Below are 16,570 nucleotides of genomic sequence, written 5' to 3'. Positions count from 1 at the left end.
CTACTGAAGCAGAGTAGCAAAAATTACTAGAGAAGCAGAGTGGTCTAGTGGGGAGAGCAGGGACCTGGAATTCAGAAGGACCTGGGTTCTAATCCCGGCTCTGCCACCTGTCTGCTGTGTGACCTTGGGCAAGTCAGTTCACTTCTCTGCACCTCAGTTACCTCATCTGTAAAATGAGGATTAAGACTGGTACCCCAATGTGGGACGGGGATGGTGTCCAACCTGATTAGCTAGTATCTACCCCAGCGCATAGTACAGTGCCTGGCACATAGTAAGCACTTAATAAGTACCATAAATAAATGCCTGGCTATATTCTTCATATTGAATACTCCTATGCACGCTTTAGCAAGGTTAATTGGGCAATCGCTTAACAAATACCATCATAATAATCATCATTATTATTATTTATTATCTTAGGGACTATCAGGATGTCTGCTTCCTGACTCCATGGGTCTCAATGCCCCCCATCTTCATTCCTGTAATCACTGGTGTTCACTGAGTGCTTACTTTGTGCAGACCAATGTACTAAGCACTCAGGAAAGTACAATACAATAGAATGGGTAGACGTGAGCCCTGTCCTCGAGGAGCTGACGGATAAATGCCAGAAAGGGGAAATAATAGAGGATAAGGAAATGTACGTAAGTGCTATGGGGCTGGGGTAAGGATCACAGTGCTTAAGGGGGCACACGGCCAAGGTCATACTCAACAAAGAGGGGAGGGCAGATGAGGGAAAAATACTTAATCTGGGAAGGCTTCTTGGAGGAGATGTGGTTTGGGTAGTTTTTTGAAGAATAGGAGACTGTCGGTCAGTTCATCAATCGATCGTATTTATTGAGCGCTTGCTCTATGCAGAGCACTGTAGTGTTTGGGAGAGAACAATGTATCAGACACAGTCCCTGTCCACAGCGAGCTTACTGTCTAGAAAAGACTGTAGAGCGGTGAAATGTTGGTTAATGAAAGGAAGACGTGAGCAAGGCGTCGGTGACAGGATAGATGAGGTTGGTGTTAATAGGGGGGAAGGTGCAGGAGGGGTTATATTAGGAGTTTAGTGAGATCAGATCCTTTAACCCTATGCCCTTGAAAGGCTGTTCACCGAGTATCAATCAATCAGTTGTATTTATTGAGCGCTTACTGTGTGCAGAGCAGTGTACTAAGCGCTTGAGAAGTACAAGTTGGCAACATAGAGAGACAGTCCCTACCCAACAGTAAGCTCACAGTCTAGAAGGGGGAGACAGAGAACAAAACCAAACATATTAACAAAATAAAATAAATAGAATAGATATGTACAAGTAAAATAAATAAATAAATTAGAGTAATAAATATGTGCAAACATATACATATAAACAGGTGCTGTGGGGAAGGGAAGGAGGTAAGGGGAGGATGGAAGGGGGGACGAGGGGGAGAGGAAGGAGGGGGCTCAGTGTGGGAAGGCCTCCTGGAGGAGGTGAGCTCTCAGTAGGGCCTTGAAGGGAGAAAGAGAGCTAGCTTGGCGGATGTTGGGAGGGAGGGCATTCCAGGCCAGGGGGATGAGGTGGGCCGGGGGTTGAAGGCGGGACAGGCGAGAATAAGGCAGTATCACCTTCCCCCTGGCCTCAGGCCGTTTCTAACCTCCCGGGTCACAATGGTTCTTCTGTTCAGGGTGGTACGTGCCCCCTCCCAAGATCTTCTGGGACTACAGAAGGCCTCAGGCTTCACTTCCCCAAGCATTTTCAGTTAATAATAATAATAATAATGGCATTTATTAAGTGCTTACTATGTGCAGAGCACTGTTCTAAGCTCTGGGGAGGTTACAAAGCAATCAGGTTGTCCCACAGGGGGCTCACAGTCTTAATCCTCATTTTACAGATGAGGTAACTGAGGCACAGAGAAGTTAAGTGACTTGCCCAAAGTCACACAGCTGACAATTGGCAGAGCCGGAATTTGAACCCATGACCTCTGACTCCAAAGCCCATGCTCTTTCAACTGAGCCACGCTGCTTCTCTCCTTCCCAAGTTCTCACCTTCCCCACTGGGGAAGGCATCCCACCCCTAACTGTGCCCTGGGGCCCCGGCAGAAGTTGTTCTGCTGCTGTTTTTCTTAATTTTAAGCAGAAAAACTATTCACTGAAGAGGAAATCCCAACTCAGGAGGACCTCACTGGCAACTGTAATTTCTTAGGCAGAAAAAAAGAAAGTCTTAAAAGACTGCATGCTGATTCTTTTGAGGAAAATAATCAAAGAGGTAAATGCAAGCTCCAAAGTGCAAATACCGAGAACTTCAGATTGCAGTAGCCAAACCTCACAATAGCTAAACACACCTGATTACCTTGTATCTACTCCAGTGCTTAGTACAGTGCCTGGCACATAGTAACTGCTTAACAAACACCATAAAAAATCCCACCTCATAAATGAATTTGATGATAAATAGCTTGTATTACCATTACCAGTCCCCTCTCAAGGCTGCACCTGAAGAGTTTCCTGTACTTTACTAGTCTCAGATACAGGAGGGAGAGTCAAGCAGAGGCCTACCCATTCCATTCCCAGCTTGGGCAGTGGCTAAGGAGTGGAAAGCCATCTGCTACAAGTCAAAACTCACCTGTGCTGGGCAGCAGCAGCCCGGGAGGGAGTCGAGGGTGGAGACTCAGGTTTACTTTGCGGAAGGAGGTAATCAATCAATCAATGGTATTTATTGAGCGCTTACTGTGTGCAGAGCAATGGTAAACCACTTCTGGATTTTGACCAAGGAAACTATGGATACACTACCAGAATGATTGCAACTAGAGGTGGGGCGTTCTGGGAGAGATCAATCGATCAATCAATTGCATTTATTGAGCGCTTACTGTGTGCAGGGCACTGTACTAAGCGCTTGGGAAGTACAAGTTGGCGCTTGGGAAGTACAAGTTGGATATGTCCGTGGTGATGCTATGGGTCAGAAACGACTCAAGTAAGAAAAGACAACACCATTACCAGAGAAGTAGCGTGACCTAGTGGATAGATCATAAGCCTGGCAGTCAGAAGGACCTAGATTCTAATCCTGACTCCACCACTTATATGCTGTGTGACTCTGGGCAAGTTACTTCACTTCTCTGGGCCTCAGTTACCTCATCTGGAAAATGGGGATTAAGACTGTGAGATCCTTGTGGGGTAGGGACTGTGTCCAACCTGCTTAGCTTGTATCTACCCCAATGCTTAGGACATTGCCTGACACGTAGTAAAAGCTTAACAAATGCCACTGGAAAAAAAATACCACAGACGAGCAATGTCTTCAAGAAACGGTAAGCTAAATTCATGAGTGAGAGATCCATAATGGGTCACTTGTGGGAAGGATTAGGGATGTTAGGTGGCACATGCCAAGGATGACACTGAACAGAGCCACCATCCAAGTGGCCTTTGGTCTGTCCATCAGTGGTACTTATTGAACGTTTACTGTGTGCAGAGCACTACACTGTGCATTTGTACACTACAGCAGAGTTGGTAGATACATCTGCTGCCCAGAACTAGCTTTTAGTCTGTTTCCACTGTGCTATCATCATCAATTGTATTTATTGAGCACTTACTGTGTGCAGAGCACTGTACTAAGCGCTTGGGAAGTACAAGTTGGCAACATATAGAGACAGTCCCTACCCAACAGTGGGCTATCGCTGCTAAGATATGGCATTTAGAAGAGCCCACAGAATTCTGGTGTTCCATGGTCTTCCAATAGGCTTGTTTTGGGATCTGTATCGATATATTTCCCCTTCCTTTCCCTCCTTTATAAATGCTACTGAAAACTGGACAGATAGGGGAAGAAAGAAAGGGAAGCAGTACGGTCTGGTGGGATTGGGAGTTGTGAGACCTGAGCTCTAATCCCGGCTCTGCCACCTGTCTACCGTGTGACCTTGGACAAGTCACTTAGCTTCTCTGGGCCCGTTTCCTCATTTTTAAAACAGTGGTAAAATACCTGTTTTCCTTCCCACTTAGTCTGTGAAGCCCTAGAAGGGACAGGAGCTGGAGCTGAGCCCATTCTCCCTGGGTCTACCGTAGCGATTGGTACGTACTACATGCCTAACCAATACTATTTTGCTGTGATTAACAATGAATACATGATTTGTTAACCTTTTGAGATTCTGGAGGAAGGGTAGAATTTGGTTCCATTCTGCATTCTTTCAAAGCTGCATGTCCTGCGGGAACAGCTTCTCCTCCCAAGATGTAATCAAACAGGGACCGTTTCTATATGTTGCCAACTTGTACTTCCCGAGTGCTTAGTTCAATGCTCTGCTCATAGTAAGCGCTCAGTAAATAACGATTGAATGAATGAATGGAGACAGTGACTGTTTTCTTTGAATGCACTGTCTGGGGCATTTCCGTGCTGTCCTAAGAAGGATTGGCAGCGAATGTGACTGTTGATTGTTATATTGTACTCTCCCAAGTGCTTAGTACCCTCTCAGGGTGGCACCTGGAGAGTTTCCAGTCCTCTACCAGTCTCAACTACGGCAGGAAGAGTCAAGCAGAGGCCTACCCATTCCATTCCTAGGTTGGCCGGTGGCTAGCAAGTGGAAAACCATCAGCTACAAGTCACGACTTCCCTATGTTGGGCAGCAGCAGCACGGGAGAGAGTCGAGGGTGGAGACTCAATTTTACCGAGTGGAAGGAGGCAGTGGTAAACCACTTCTGGATTTTTACCAAGAGAACTCTATGGATCCACTACCGGAATGATGGGCCGTTCTGGGAGAGATGTGCCCACGGCATCGCTATGGGTCAGAGAGACGACTGGATGGCATAAAACAAGTCAAGTGCTTAGTACGGTGCTCTGCACACAGTAAGCGCTCAATAAATACAATCAAATGAATTAATGAATCTGTTCTGGGACTGGCTGCGTCCCCAAGTCGGTTGATAAGGCCCCTTTCCCTCAGGAGCTTCAACTCTGGAATAATTCAGTCGTATTTATTGAGCACTTACCGGGCACAGAGCACTGTACAATTCAGCAACAAAATAGAGACAAACCTTACCCAACAACAGGCTCACAGTCTAGAATCACCTTCTTTTCTGCTGGGCGAGGAGGAAGAGTTAGTTGGCCAATGCCCTCTCCGACCCCAGCTGAGGACTGTGTGATGATGGGTTCTGATGTTTTATTCTGGTCCATCCCACGCGATGCCGTTGACTGGGCAGAGCAGGGGTGTGACTGGTCGTATTTATCCCCCAGGACACATCCAGCAAACAGCACCCCTTCAAATGCCCAGAAACAAAGCCAAATCATTTGGGGAAAATGCAACTCTGCACCCAATTCTGGGCTGATCCGCAATGGCTGCCCCACCCTAATTATACCCCAGAGAACAGGGCGAGGGGAGAAGCTGTCTGCTGTTAACCATTGCAATTGAATAGGGGTTTTTTTTGTAGTTTTTTTTTGATCCTAAGGTTTTTGGTGAATGGGTCAAGTGGTTGGAATTGCTGTGAAAATAATTTTTAAAAGAGCAGTTTACACTTTCTCCTTCAGAATGCATTTGCTCGTATGGTCCTCCGGCTTGAAAACAGCTCCTTATAACCTCCCCAGCGCTTAGAACAGTGCTTTGCACATATTAAGCGCTTAATAAATGCTATTATTATTATTATCTGTAGGTTATCAGTACTAACTGTGCACAGGGTAAGTGCTCAGTCTAGAAGACTGTGAGCCCACTGTTGGGTAGGGACCGTCTCTATATGTTGCCAACTTGTACTTCCCAAGTGCTTAGTACAGTGCTCTGCACACAGTAAGTGCTCAATAAATACAAATGAATGAATGGATGAATGAATGAATGAATAGGAAGGGCACGTGAATCCGCAGAGCAGATGAAAAGCTCTGCCTTGGATCAACAACCTAATCTGGTCTGTTAAAGGTCCTCCCTCCCTGCCAGTTTGGATTGGGAGAGTCAAGGAGTTGAATCCTACCTCTGCCCCACTTTAAGGCGGAGGGCAGGTGGGGAAGGGGAGAGGGAACACAGGATGTCCAAAAATAAAGACGTGAATAAAGACGTGTATATGTATACATATACACATGTATATATGTTTGTACATATTTATTACTCTATTTATTTATTTTACTTATATCTACTCTATTTATTTTGTTAGTATGTTTGGTTTTGTTCTCTGTCTCCCCCTTTTAGACTGTGAGCCCTCTGTTGGGTAGGGACTGTCTCTATATGTTGCCAACTAGTACTTCCCAAGAGCTTAGTACAGTGCTCTGCACACAGTCAGCGCTCAATAAATACGATTGATTCCTCTAGTCCCTCCTTCCTTCATCCAATTTTTTGTTGGGCCTAGACAATTTCTCAGTGAAAGCTTACCTCTATCAGAGAAGCAGCGTGGCTCAGTGGAAAGAGCCCAGGCTTTGGAGTCAGAGGTAATGGGTTCAAATCCCGGCTCTGCCAGTTGTCAGCTGTGTGACTTTGGGCAAGTCTCTTCACTTATCTGGGCCTCAGTTCCCTCATCTGAAAAATGGGAATTAATGTGAGCCCCCCGTGGGACAACTTGATCACCTTGGAACCTCCCCAGCGCTTAGAACAGTGCTTGGCACATAGTAAGTGCTTAATAAAGGCCATTATTATCATCCCACTGACAGTCTCTGGCCTCCCACTCCCATCTCCTACCTGCACATACTTCTATCACACAAAAGAGAAATCTGGAAGCCGTGTGGAGTGGTGGATAAAGCAACGGCCTGGGAGTTAAAAGATCATGGGTTCTAATCCCTGCTCCGCCACTTGCCTGCTGTGTGGTCTTGGGCAAATCACTTCTCTGTGCCTCAGTTACCTCATCTGTAACTTAAGCGCTTAGTACAGTGCTCTGCACACAGTAAGCGCTCAATAAATACGATTGATGATGATCTGGAAAATGGGGATCCAGACTGTGAGCCCCACCTGGGACGGGGACCGTGTCTAACCCAATTTGCTTGTATCCACTGCAGGGCTCAGTCCAGTGTCTGGTACAGAGTAAGCGCTTAACAAGTGGCACAATTATTATTACTGTCGTTTTTATTGGAGGCAGAGACGCTTTTAGGATGGTGGGAGGGTCCGCCTTGAGCCGGAAGAGAGTGTACACCAAGCTTTCTGTGTCACAGGGGAGAGGCAGGAGGGAAGCAGCGTGGCCTTAGAGAAGCAAAGTGCCCTAGTGGGTAGAGCACAAATCTGGGAATCAAAAAATAATAATAATGGCATTTGTTAAGCACTTACTATGTGCAAAGCACTGTTCTAAGCGCTGGGGAGGATACAAGGTGATCAGGTTGTCCCACGGGGACATTTTACAGATGAGGGAACTGAGGCATAGAGAAGTCAAGTGACTTGCCCAAACTCACACAGCTGGCAAGTGGCAGAGCTGGGATTTGAACCCAGGACCTCTGACTCCCAAGCCCGGGCTCTTTCCACTGAGCCCCGCTGTTTCTCTAGAACCTGGGTTCTAATCCCGGCTCCGCCACTTGTCCGCTGTGTGTGACGTTGGGCTAGTCACTATGGCGGTCTGTGCCTCAGTTACCTCATCTGTAAAATGGGGATGAAGACTAATCCACATGGAGAAGCAGCGTGGCTCAGTGGAAAGAGCACGGGCTTTGGCGCCAGAGGTCATGGGTTCAAATCCGGACTGCAAGTCACAACTTCTCTGTGCCTCAGCTACCTCATCTGTAAAATGGGGATGAAAACCGTGAGCCCCCCCATGGGACAACCTGATCACCGTGTAACCTCCCCAGTGCTTAGAACAGTGCTTTGCACATAGTAAGCGCTTAACAAATACCATTATTATTATTATTATTACTATTAAACAGGGATTGGGTCCTACTTGATTACCTTGTATCTACCCCAGTACTTAGAACAGTTCCTGGCACATAGAACTTAACCAATGCCATAAAAAAATAAGAAAAAAAGAAAGAGGGAACAATTACGGTTCAATTCACAGCTCCATCACACAGCCTTCACCCAAATAACCCCGCTTGTTTTGATAAGTGCTCAATAAATACGATTGAATGAATGAATGCACCGTAATCCGAATGCAACGCGTGGCTACTAATGAACACAAAGTTTGCCAGAGGAGGCGTAGAGTTTTCCTTTTTACTTTATAGTATATTTGTTATAGTTTATTTTTAGGCAGATCACTTCACTATTTACAGTACATGAGCGTAGAGATTCTACAGTCTTTGTGATGTAAACAAGTAACTCCAGGCGGGAGTCTGAAAAGAGAAGCCAGTTCCGAAGTATTTACAGAAGTTAAAATAGAACTTTATGCTCACGGGATAATACACAGAGCGATTTGGTTAAATTATCTACGAAACTATAGAATCTGACAATGTAAAAATACAAGAAAACATCTTCTCGTATCGAAGGTAGACAGGTAAATCACACCAGAAATAAAATAAAAATAATAACAGAAAGAAACCGGCATAAACCACCTGTGCCGTTCAAGGTTAAAGTGTAGCATATAAATAAGGACACAACGGAACATATGGAAAAAATTAAGTAAAATATAAAAAAAACCCTCTACCAATTAAAAAAAAAAGCAAAACTAAAAAGTCGATTCTCGATTATTAGTGGTGTCCTTAGAAAATTTAAATTGAGCTTTTTTTTTCGTATAAATAACAAAGCGGATGTGTCCCTTTTATAGGTGAAATTCTTGCACCTTTCTCAAGAAATGCATCAATTGAATTTTTCACGTGCTCACACGTACGCACACTCTCACACACGCACACATACACACACCCCCCATGCTGTATTTACCTTGTTTAGCTCCCTAATAAATAATGCCCCTTACAGTACCACTTGAGGAAGTAAAAGCTGTTCTTCCTTAGCCAGGGCCAGATTCCAGGATTTTGGTGAACAGCAAGTAACACTCGGAAACCGGACGGCTAACCTCGGCTCCGTATTGCTCAAGATTGTCAAGGTCGGGCTACCGCGGCCAGAACCGAGGATCAAGGCCCGTCTACAGAGGACGCTTCATTCGGATTTCAGAGCAATGAAGAAACAAAGGTGCTAAGGAGAGCAGGGTCTGTAAAGAAGAGTTGCATCCTTGAGCGAGTGTTCACTGCCAGTGGTGCTCCACCCAGGCAGAAGTGGGTTTGGGGTGTCTCAGCTGGCGTTTTGGATGGATATATCCCTTCTTGGAATAAACTCCACAGCAAACCAGCTCCCCAGCCCACCTAAAACATCCTCAGATTCCCAAGGACAGACTCCTTTTCGAACAAAACAAATACTCGAGCAGCCCAGGCTGGCGAGCATGGGGTTTTTATGACTTAATTCCTGATAGGCAAAGCATTTGAAATCTAGTTCACTATAAAAGCTTTATTCCTCCCGCATCGCAGCAGATCGGCGGCATCTTTATTAAGCAACCGTGAGGTGCGGGGCTTAACATGGGAAAGGCTTTGGGTCCGGGAACTGTCAAACCCTTCCCTTAATTTCAATTCCCTTCAAGGCTTCCTCTAAGAGTGCTAGGAGGAAAGTAAGTCAAGCTCAGACCTACTCCTACAAAAAACATGAAGTTCCATCTTTCAGGCAAGTGGTTAAAAAACTGAAAAATCTCCCCAGAGAACACCTCTAGTCCTCTTCAGGAGAGGTGTGTCAAACACAAGGGCAGGTGCACATAATATTCAGATTGGTAAACAATCATGGGTTTCCACCTCCTTCACAGAAGTGAATTCCAAGTTTCCAAAATATGCCGTAGGCCGTGTCCAGGATCTTCCCCGATGAGGTCTTCTCGGCACATCTGTAAAATTGCCAAGGTGATTTTTTCAGTCGGGTTCCTCCTGTCCGGCTTCAGCTAACTCACTTGGGCCTCCTCCCGGGAAATGAAGGTGAACGGATTCAAGAAAAATGGGTTCAAGTTTTTACCCTCTCACTATGGCTTGAAAGGTCAATCAACAAAGTAGGAGGAACTAGTTTGTTTCAAAGCGAGCTGAGTACGTGCCAACCGCCTTTTCAACGCATCCACGCTATTGGCACTATGAGGCATCGGGATTAGATTATTTCACAAAATTCCCTGCTATCCGATTCTAGAGTTCCATATGGGGTCGTATAAAGTGCCGCACTTGGATTTCTTTTCTAAAAGATCACCTCAAAATAAAACATTCCAACTCCTGCTTCCTCACCCTGAATCCTCTTTCTGTAGACTGTACACTCATGGTGGGCAGGGAACGTGCTTACGAACTCCATTATACTCTCCCGAGTGCTTAGTGCAGTGCTTTGCATGCAGTAAGCGCTCAATAAACACGAGTCCCCTTTCTGATCTCCTCCCGCCAGAATCACTCCAACAGGGGTTGGAGGGAGTTTTCGCTTTTGTAAATGACAAACGCAGGCTGGAGGTGCGATATAAGGGCCAAATGTTCCATTTCGAGCCCTGATTTTAGTCGGGGTGGGACTTCGGAGGGGACAGGCTCCAGAGGGCAAACACGCCAGGAAGCTGCCATTTTCAGTCTTACCAACACCAACTCTCCAGTCTTGTGAGAGCCCTGGGTTGAGCGGGGCCTTCCAGAAGTACAGTTTGCGTGGGCAGTTGCCCCCCACCACTCCTGGGTAGTGTGCCCCTGTGAGAGCCTTCTTACTTACTTTAGCGTGAGGAAAAAGAGCTCATCTGGCCCCAACTGTTTTCCCACGAACGTTAATCCTCGACTGAAAGGACTAAATCAAGGGGTGGGGATCCTGAGTCCAAACTGTAAAATATTTGGCTGACGCCGGCACGATTTGCAATTCTCTTACTGTCTTTTAGACCAACCCTTAATAATCTCCCCAGGGCTAAAACGTAATTCCGTTTAACAGACTGCACGTGAGTCTGGGGCACCACCGCCAAGAGCCCGGACTATCGCACCAACCTTATCAAATCTATCTTTTTCACAACAGGGACAGAGACAGACAGCTCTTTGGCCAAGGGAACCGTTCAAATATTTTTTTCCGAATCCACCTCCCGTCCCTTCTCCGGGGTCACCCGGTAACGGAGTCCTTCGAGCCAAGGACTGAATCTCAAAGCTATCTTACAAAAATAGAGCGAGGAGCTTCTCCGTCCCACACGAAAGATACGATGGAAGTAAATATGGGCGAATGCGCTTCACAGTTTTAATAATATCCCGTTCTCGAAAGCCAGCGAGTCGAGCCTCGAGTACCGGCCACGGCTGAATGCAAATTACATTCCAAACCACCGACCTTCCCGTAAAAATTCAGCAGTCCCAGAGTTTTGGCCACCGAGCCACCCCCTCTGCAACCCGCCGGCCACAACGCCCCTCCCTCGGGAAAACCTGGCGTGACCGCGTCTCGGACACCCCGTGCGTATTGCATAAGTCTCGGAGAAATCTCTCCCCCTAATATTTTATAGGCGTCGGGCAATATAAAGACCACTTATTGCATCTCTTCCTATCCTAGGATTCCAGTACTGATTGGCTCTCGGGATTACGGGACGTCCTTTCCCCTGGCGTGAAGGACGGTCGGTCCGCTGATAACCTTGGGCCACAGCGAAAAGTCCAGCCTCCAAAAAGCAGGGTGAGATGGAAAAAGCCCGTATAGAGGACCGGTGTTTCTGAAGTGAATGAGCAATTCAGACCAAAGGAGATCTTCTAGGGACCAGGATCCTGAGCTGCATTCAACCCACTCACATCCTTAAGCGTTTTGATGCATTTTCCTTCTGCAACCAAAGCCCAAGCGAGAGCTTTGATTCAGCCTGGTATTGAGGAAGGAGATGGAAGAATTCCACTTAGCAATTTGATCGTTTTTCTGAAAACATCAGCACAGCACAGACAGTACAACCCACCCTAATTGTGTCGCTATATACACATTCTACGGTATAGCTTTATAGCAATCACATGTAAACATCATTGTCGTGAGGAAACACTAGGACCGAAAAAGGCAAAGCTACGATGAGGTGATTGCCAATGTCAGTTTCTCACACGGGGTTAGCAGTTACTCTCAGGGCATCTTGGTTTACAGGACAAGGAAGCCTGTAGCAGAGATCATGGCTTTCCAACTGGAGGATCTAGATATGGTCATTGTGTTGTAACTCAATTCGCACAGCTTGGTTAAAACACGTGACAATATTCTCGTACAGACTGAGGAGTTATTTGGGAGGACACCATTTGGAGACCAATGATTCTATGGCTGGTCGACGGAAAGGCCCGAGGGCCCCACCCTTATAACTTGATAAATCGTCCATCACCACAAAGTGAACGGATACTAAGCGGTAGCTACCATGCTACGAGCTCACGTGCCCTACACAGTCAAGCAGTAAAAAAATGGAAATACACTCCATAAGATGGTTGGCGGAGGGCGGGGAAGGGCGCATGCATTCCGGATCTAGAGCCCAACGGGTTAAATGGGAGAAATAAAGTCACCTTAAAACTGGGATTTGAGCTCCTCTGCTCTGAACGGCGCTAAAACAATCATAATGCTTCCAGCATTTCCACCCGCCAAGGCTGGGTACGGGGAGAAACGATTCTCCGGGTCTCCAGGTACTGCTATAGTATTCTCTTCTTTAGACTCCAGGTGCCACCCGGGACGGGGTTTTCCAAACCTGCCCCTCTAGTGGGTTTCCAAATGCTTTGGAATTGATCTACCTTCCCAGGATCCAGGCACTTCTCTAATAATAATACTAATTATGGTATTTGTTAAGCACTTACTAGGTACCAGGTACGGTATGGGCAGCGAACATTGCCAGGATCGGGGAATGGAGGCCCAAGCAGATGTCAGGATGCCCTCCTCTTTCTCTGAAAGTTGTGGACAGGGCCGGATACACCGGGCCCCCAATGGGGCTATTTGGCGTGTGGCGATGAGACACCAGAGGCACCTGCGATGATCCAGGGCAGAGCTCCAGGCTCAGGTTGAACCTTCCCCAGTCAATCTAGGTCAAACCCAACAGGTGGTAGCCATGGAGCAAAAGATTCCTTTTGTCTTCCTTTGGGTATCAGCTGGGCTTCCTCCCACCTCCCTCCCACTGAAATTCCGGTATGGCTTTTCACCATGGCAGGTGAACAGACTCAGGATTCAGATTCGAACACCTCCCTGTATCCCGTCCCCGAGGACTACTTGCTTTGGGGATTCTGCTTCCAGAACCAGGAGAGAGGACACAGAATGGAATTAAAGGGATGCCCTAGGGATAATCACCTGGTGTCCAGCAGATACACTGCCTCAACCATGACCAGGTGAGCCTCCATAGCAGGCTTAAGGCTACTCTAGACTATTGCTTCTGAGTGGCTGAATCTCTAGGTAAAAACAAGATTGCAGTGGCGACTAGGGCGGTTAGCAACGAGTCGGTACAATTCCTACTTGACAGGAATCTTTCCTTGGCTCTTTCCCTGCCTCCGATCCACCTGCCAACACAACGTCCCGGTGACGCTCTGTTCCGGGCCATCGATCAATCAATCCATCGTATCTATTGAGTGCTTACTGTTTGCAGGGCACTGAACTAAGCATTCGGGAGACTAGGCTGCCAAACTTCCTGTCTGGCAAAGGCTTCCGATCTTCCTGCTTTTCTCGGCTGTATTACATGGGAATTAGAGAGGCCGGGTATATCGGTGCTAAAATATCCAACTGTTCCAGACCCCGCTGTGGCCTTGTGACTGAGGGAAGCCATCGGCGGATGAAACCTGGAGGTTCTCCACCAGTGTTGGGAAGCCGAGGCCCAACCGTCTGTCTGGGTGAGACCCGGGATCCCAGAGAATGACTCCCACCCACACTGTCGTCCTGGGGCTCAGGGAGAGGAGGGGGACCATTCCCAATGGGGAGGACCTGGAAGCGCCTACGGCTAACTGTGAACGCAACCGGAGGCAGAAGTGTACGAGATGAGGGGGCCTAAATGTGCAAACCTCAGAGGGGATAGGTGCGTGGCACCCAGCAGACCTCTAGGCTTTGCCAACCAGTGGTCTGAGGGAGGGGGCAGCTCTTGGAAACGTCAGGTTGTGGGGCTGTCTGAGATCCCAGCTGCCCCCCATGACATTGGAGGGCAGAAGGGGAGCCTCATCTGTAAGACCGGTGTTAACAGAAACCTCCACCCAAGAACGATCCCGGGTAAAACGGTAACTGCGGAGCAGGCGCCCGATCGCTTAGCAAAGAACGTGCTCCGATACCCGCCCGGGGAACGTCAGAGTGCCACAGCCCAGGGTCTGATAATTAAGCAAGCTAAATGTTGGTCATCAGACTTCTTTGACGGGTCTGATAATTTTCCCTCCGGCTCTGGCACCTCTTCACCCCTACCGCGTAAACACTGGAGCAGTGTACCTTCCGTGCCTTGGCATCTTCCTATGGCTGAAAGGGATACTGCTGCTAACTAAGGTCCCGGGTTGCCCCTGTGACCTAGGAACCAAACAAACTCCATCGCTTTTTCCCGTGGGGCCGGAGGCTCCATGTGGCTGCATAATCACAGGGGTTTGGCTTCACACTCTGAGCCAATTAGCCCCCTGCACCCTCTAAGCCACCAAAAACACTCCCAAAATCATCTCTCTATGCCAGAAAGGGTTGGAGCTGATATCTGTGAGTTTAGCTCCCTTGGAGGTTGGGATAGTTGAGGGGTTGAAATCCCTCAAGAGCCTCCCGCTTTTTCCTTTCGCTTAAACCTAAGTCTAAGCTGTCCCTATACAAGGCGCCCCTTCCTTCGGATCAGCGGAATTAGCGACAAGGCTTTCCTGAGGGGCTCGAGCCAACGGCACTGCTGTGGCCATTTGGGATTTGCCGCTGTTTCTGAGAGACCCGAGATTTCAGAAAGAATGAGGGGGAAGTTGAAGAAGAAATGAAGAGGGGGCCCTCTGATGAACAGAAATAGAAAGAAGAGCTACTAGCACCCTCGACACCGTGAGGCTCGGAGAAGAGCTACAGATCCAGGCTGTGTTGTTTTTATTCCGGGAGCAAAAACTAGAGGAAAGGGGACAGAGTTGGCCGAGGGCAGCATCCCACCTTTGGACGCTTCAGGAGCCCCAGTGTCCGATTTGCGGCAGGGAGGCGGCCTTCCCTGTGCCCAATCCCATTTTCGGACATCTCTCCTCGCCTCCCCGACTACGGGCAGTAGGGCACACGAGGAGCCGGGAACAGCCAGACGACGGTAGCTCCCAACTGAGAATCCGGGGAGGGCCCCGACGGCCAACCGTCTGGGGGTCACCGCTGCCTGGGGCGGCCTCTCTTGTCCCAAACAAATTCTTTACAGAGCAACCGACCGTTAAAACACCCAACCGTCACCGCAGGAAGCGCCGACACCCTGTCGTCGGCAAGGCCTCGGGAGGCCTTCCTCAATTTCACTCTCCTCTGGCCTTCTCCTCAGCCATGGGGGGGATTCCTGGGGGGAAACCACCCCCAAGTAGGGGTCATTAGGGGAGGTTGGCGTGGGCCGGCCCGGTGGTCGATTCCTACGGCGGACACGGGGCGACCCTGGCAGATCGGCAGGGAGCATGGCTTTGGCAAGAGGGCCCACCTGCTCCCCGAGGAGGCCTGAAATGCTCCATCACCGAGCACTAAAGGGATAAAAGCAGCTTCCTGATGATCTGAGGACACCCTACTAGGCGGATGCTATCTGCGCAGTGGCAAACACCTCATTACAGTGCATAGTTAAAAATCAAGGAAGCAGTACAATAAATCTGAAGTACAGTACATCTGAGCCATAAATACATTATCTTTAAGTATATACTTTTTTCTTCTATGAAAAATTAGTTTATAATCCCGATTCTATTCACAATTGACAATTTCATCATCACACGCTACGGACAAAAAAAAAAAAATGGGATGGTGAACACGGCTGCAGCTCCACGACGGAAGTGGGGATCGGAGGGCGGTGACGGGAGGGACGGCACGGGAGGGGAAGGGAAGGGAGGGAAGGGGTGTCGTGAAGGAGGGACCCGGGAGGAGCAAGAATAGGGTGACAATGCTTACAGTGTACGCCCCCAAACAACCAATCAGAAGCAAGGGTACTAAAGTGTGGCAGTGGAATATTAACACCATGGGAACTCACAGACAGAAGCAGCTTTGTTCAATGTAAACATTGATTTAAAGGGACAGCAGTCTCTTTTGTTTTCTTTTCATATACTCGATAATTTCTTTGAAAACGTAAACATATTGGAAGGGCCTTGACTGAGGTATTGAGGTATTCCTCGAAGGTTAAGGCTGTTATCGATGCAGGCTGCGTTGGGCCTCCTTTAGTAAGCTGTCGAAATCCATGGCCTCATACTTGTTTTTTACAGATGCTGGGGAGGGCTCTTCTGCATTGGAATCTGCGGAGGGCAGGGACAAGAGGATACAGTGTCAGAGAGAGAGCGGAGACAGAGAGACAGAGAGAGGGAGAGAGAGAGGGAGGACGAGAGACACTGACTCCATCGGGGCCACTGATGGAAAAATGTGGTAATGAAAAGTTCAGTTCCTTCGGAAGAGGAGCCTGACTTTGAATAGACATGACTCGGACCAGGAACGGAGGTGTTTGTTAAGTGCTTGCTACGTGCCAAGCGCTGTGCTGAACGCCTGGTTAGATACAAGTGGCCCAGGCCTAGTCCTGACCTCTTCAAACTATCCCGTTTGGGAAGCTTCAAATAGGATGGTTTTAAAGAGCCCAGCCCCATTCACTAAAGTCTGGTCCCTCTTCCAAAGAAACGCCAACACAGCCCACTGAGCTAGGCCCTTCCTGAAGAATCAATCAATCAGCGGTGGCTAT

General features: G+C 48.0%; 1 protein-coding gene across 3 annotated transcripts in view; it reads right to left on the bottom strand.

Moving 5' to 3' along the window:
* Positions 1 to 8,045: 8,045 nt before the first annotated feature.
* The window catches only part of PPARGC1B (PPARG coactivator 1 beta), a 222,474-nt gene continuing 213,949 nt past the window's right edge, over positions 8,046 to 16,570 (bottom strand). For all 3 annotated transcript variants that reach the window (XM_038772527.1, XM_038772528.1, XM_038772529.1), the window contains one exon: positions 8,046 to 16,136. In XM_038772527.1, coding sequence (XP_038628455.1) covers positions 16,033 to 16,136 — 104 coding nt within the window. In that variant the 3' untranslated portion in view covers positions 8,046 to 16,032. The remainder of the gene's footprint in view (positions 16,137 to 16,570) is intronic.

Source organism: Tachyglossus aculeatus, chromosome X1 (assembly GCF_015852505.1).
Source record: "Tachyglossus aculeatus isolate mTacAcu1 chromosome X1, mTacAcu1.pri, whole genome shotgun sequence".
NCBI classification, from domain to species: domain Eukaryota; kingdom Metazoa; phylum Chordata; class Mammalia; order Monotremata; family Tachyglossidae; genus Tachyglossus; species Tachyglossus aculeatus.
Note: the sequence above shows the minus strand (reverse complement) of the source record. Positions and strands in the feature narration are given on the sequence as shown.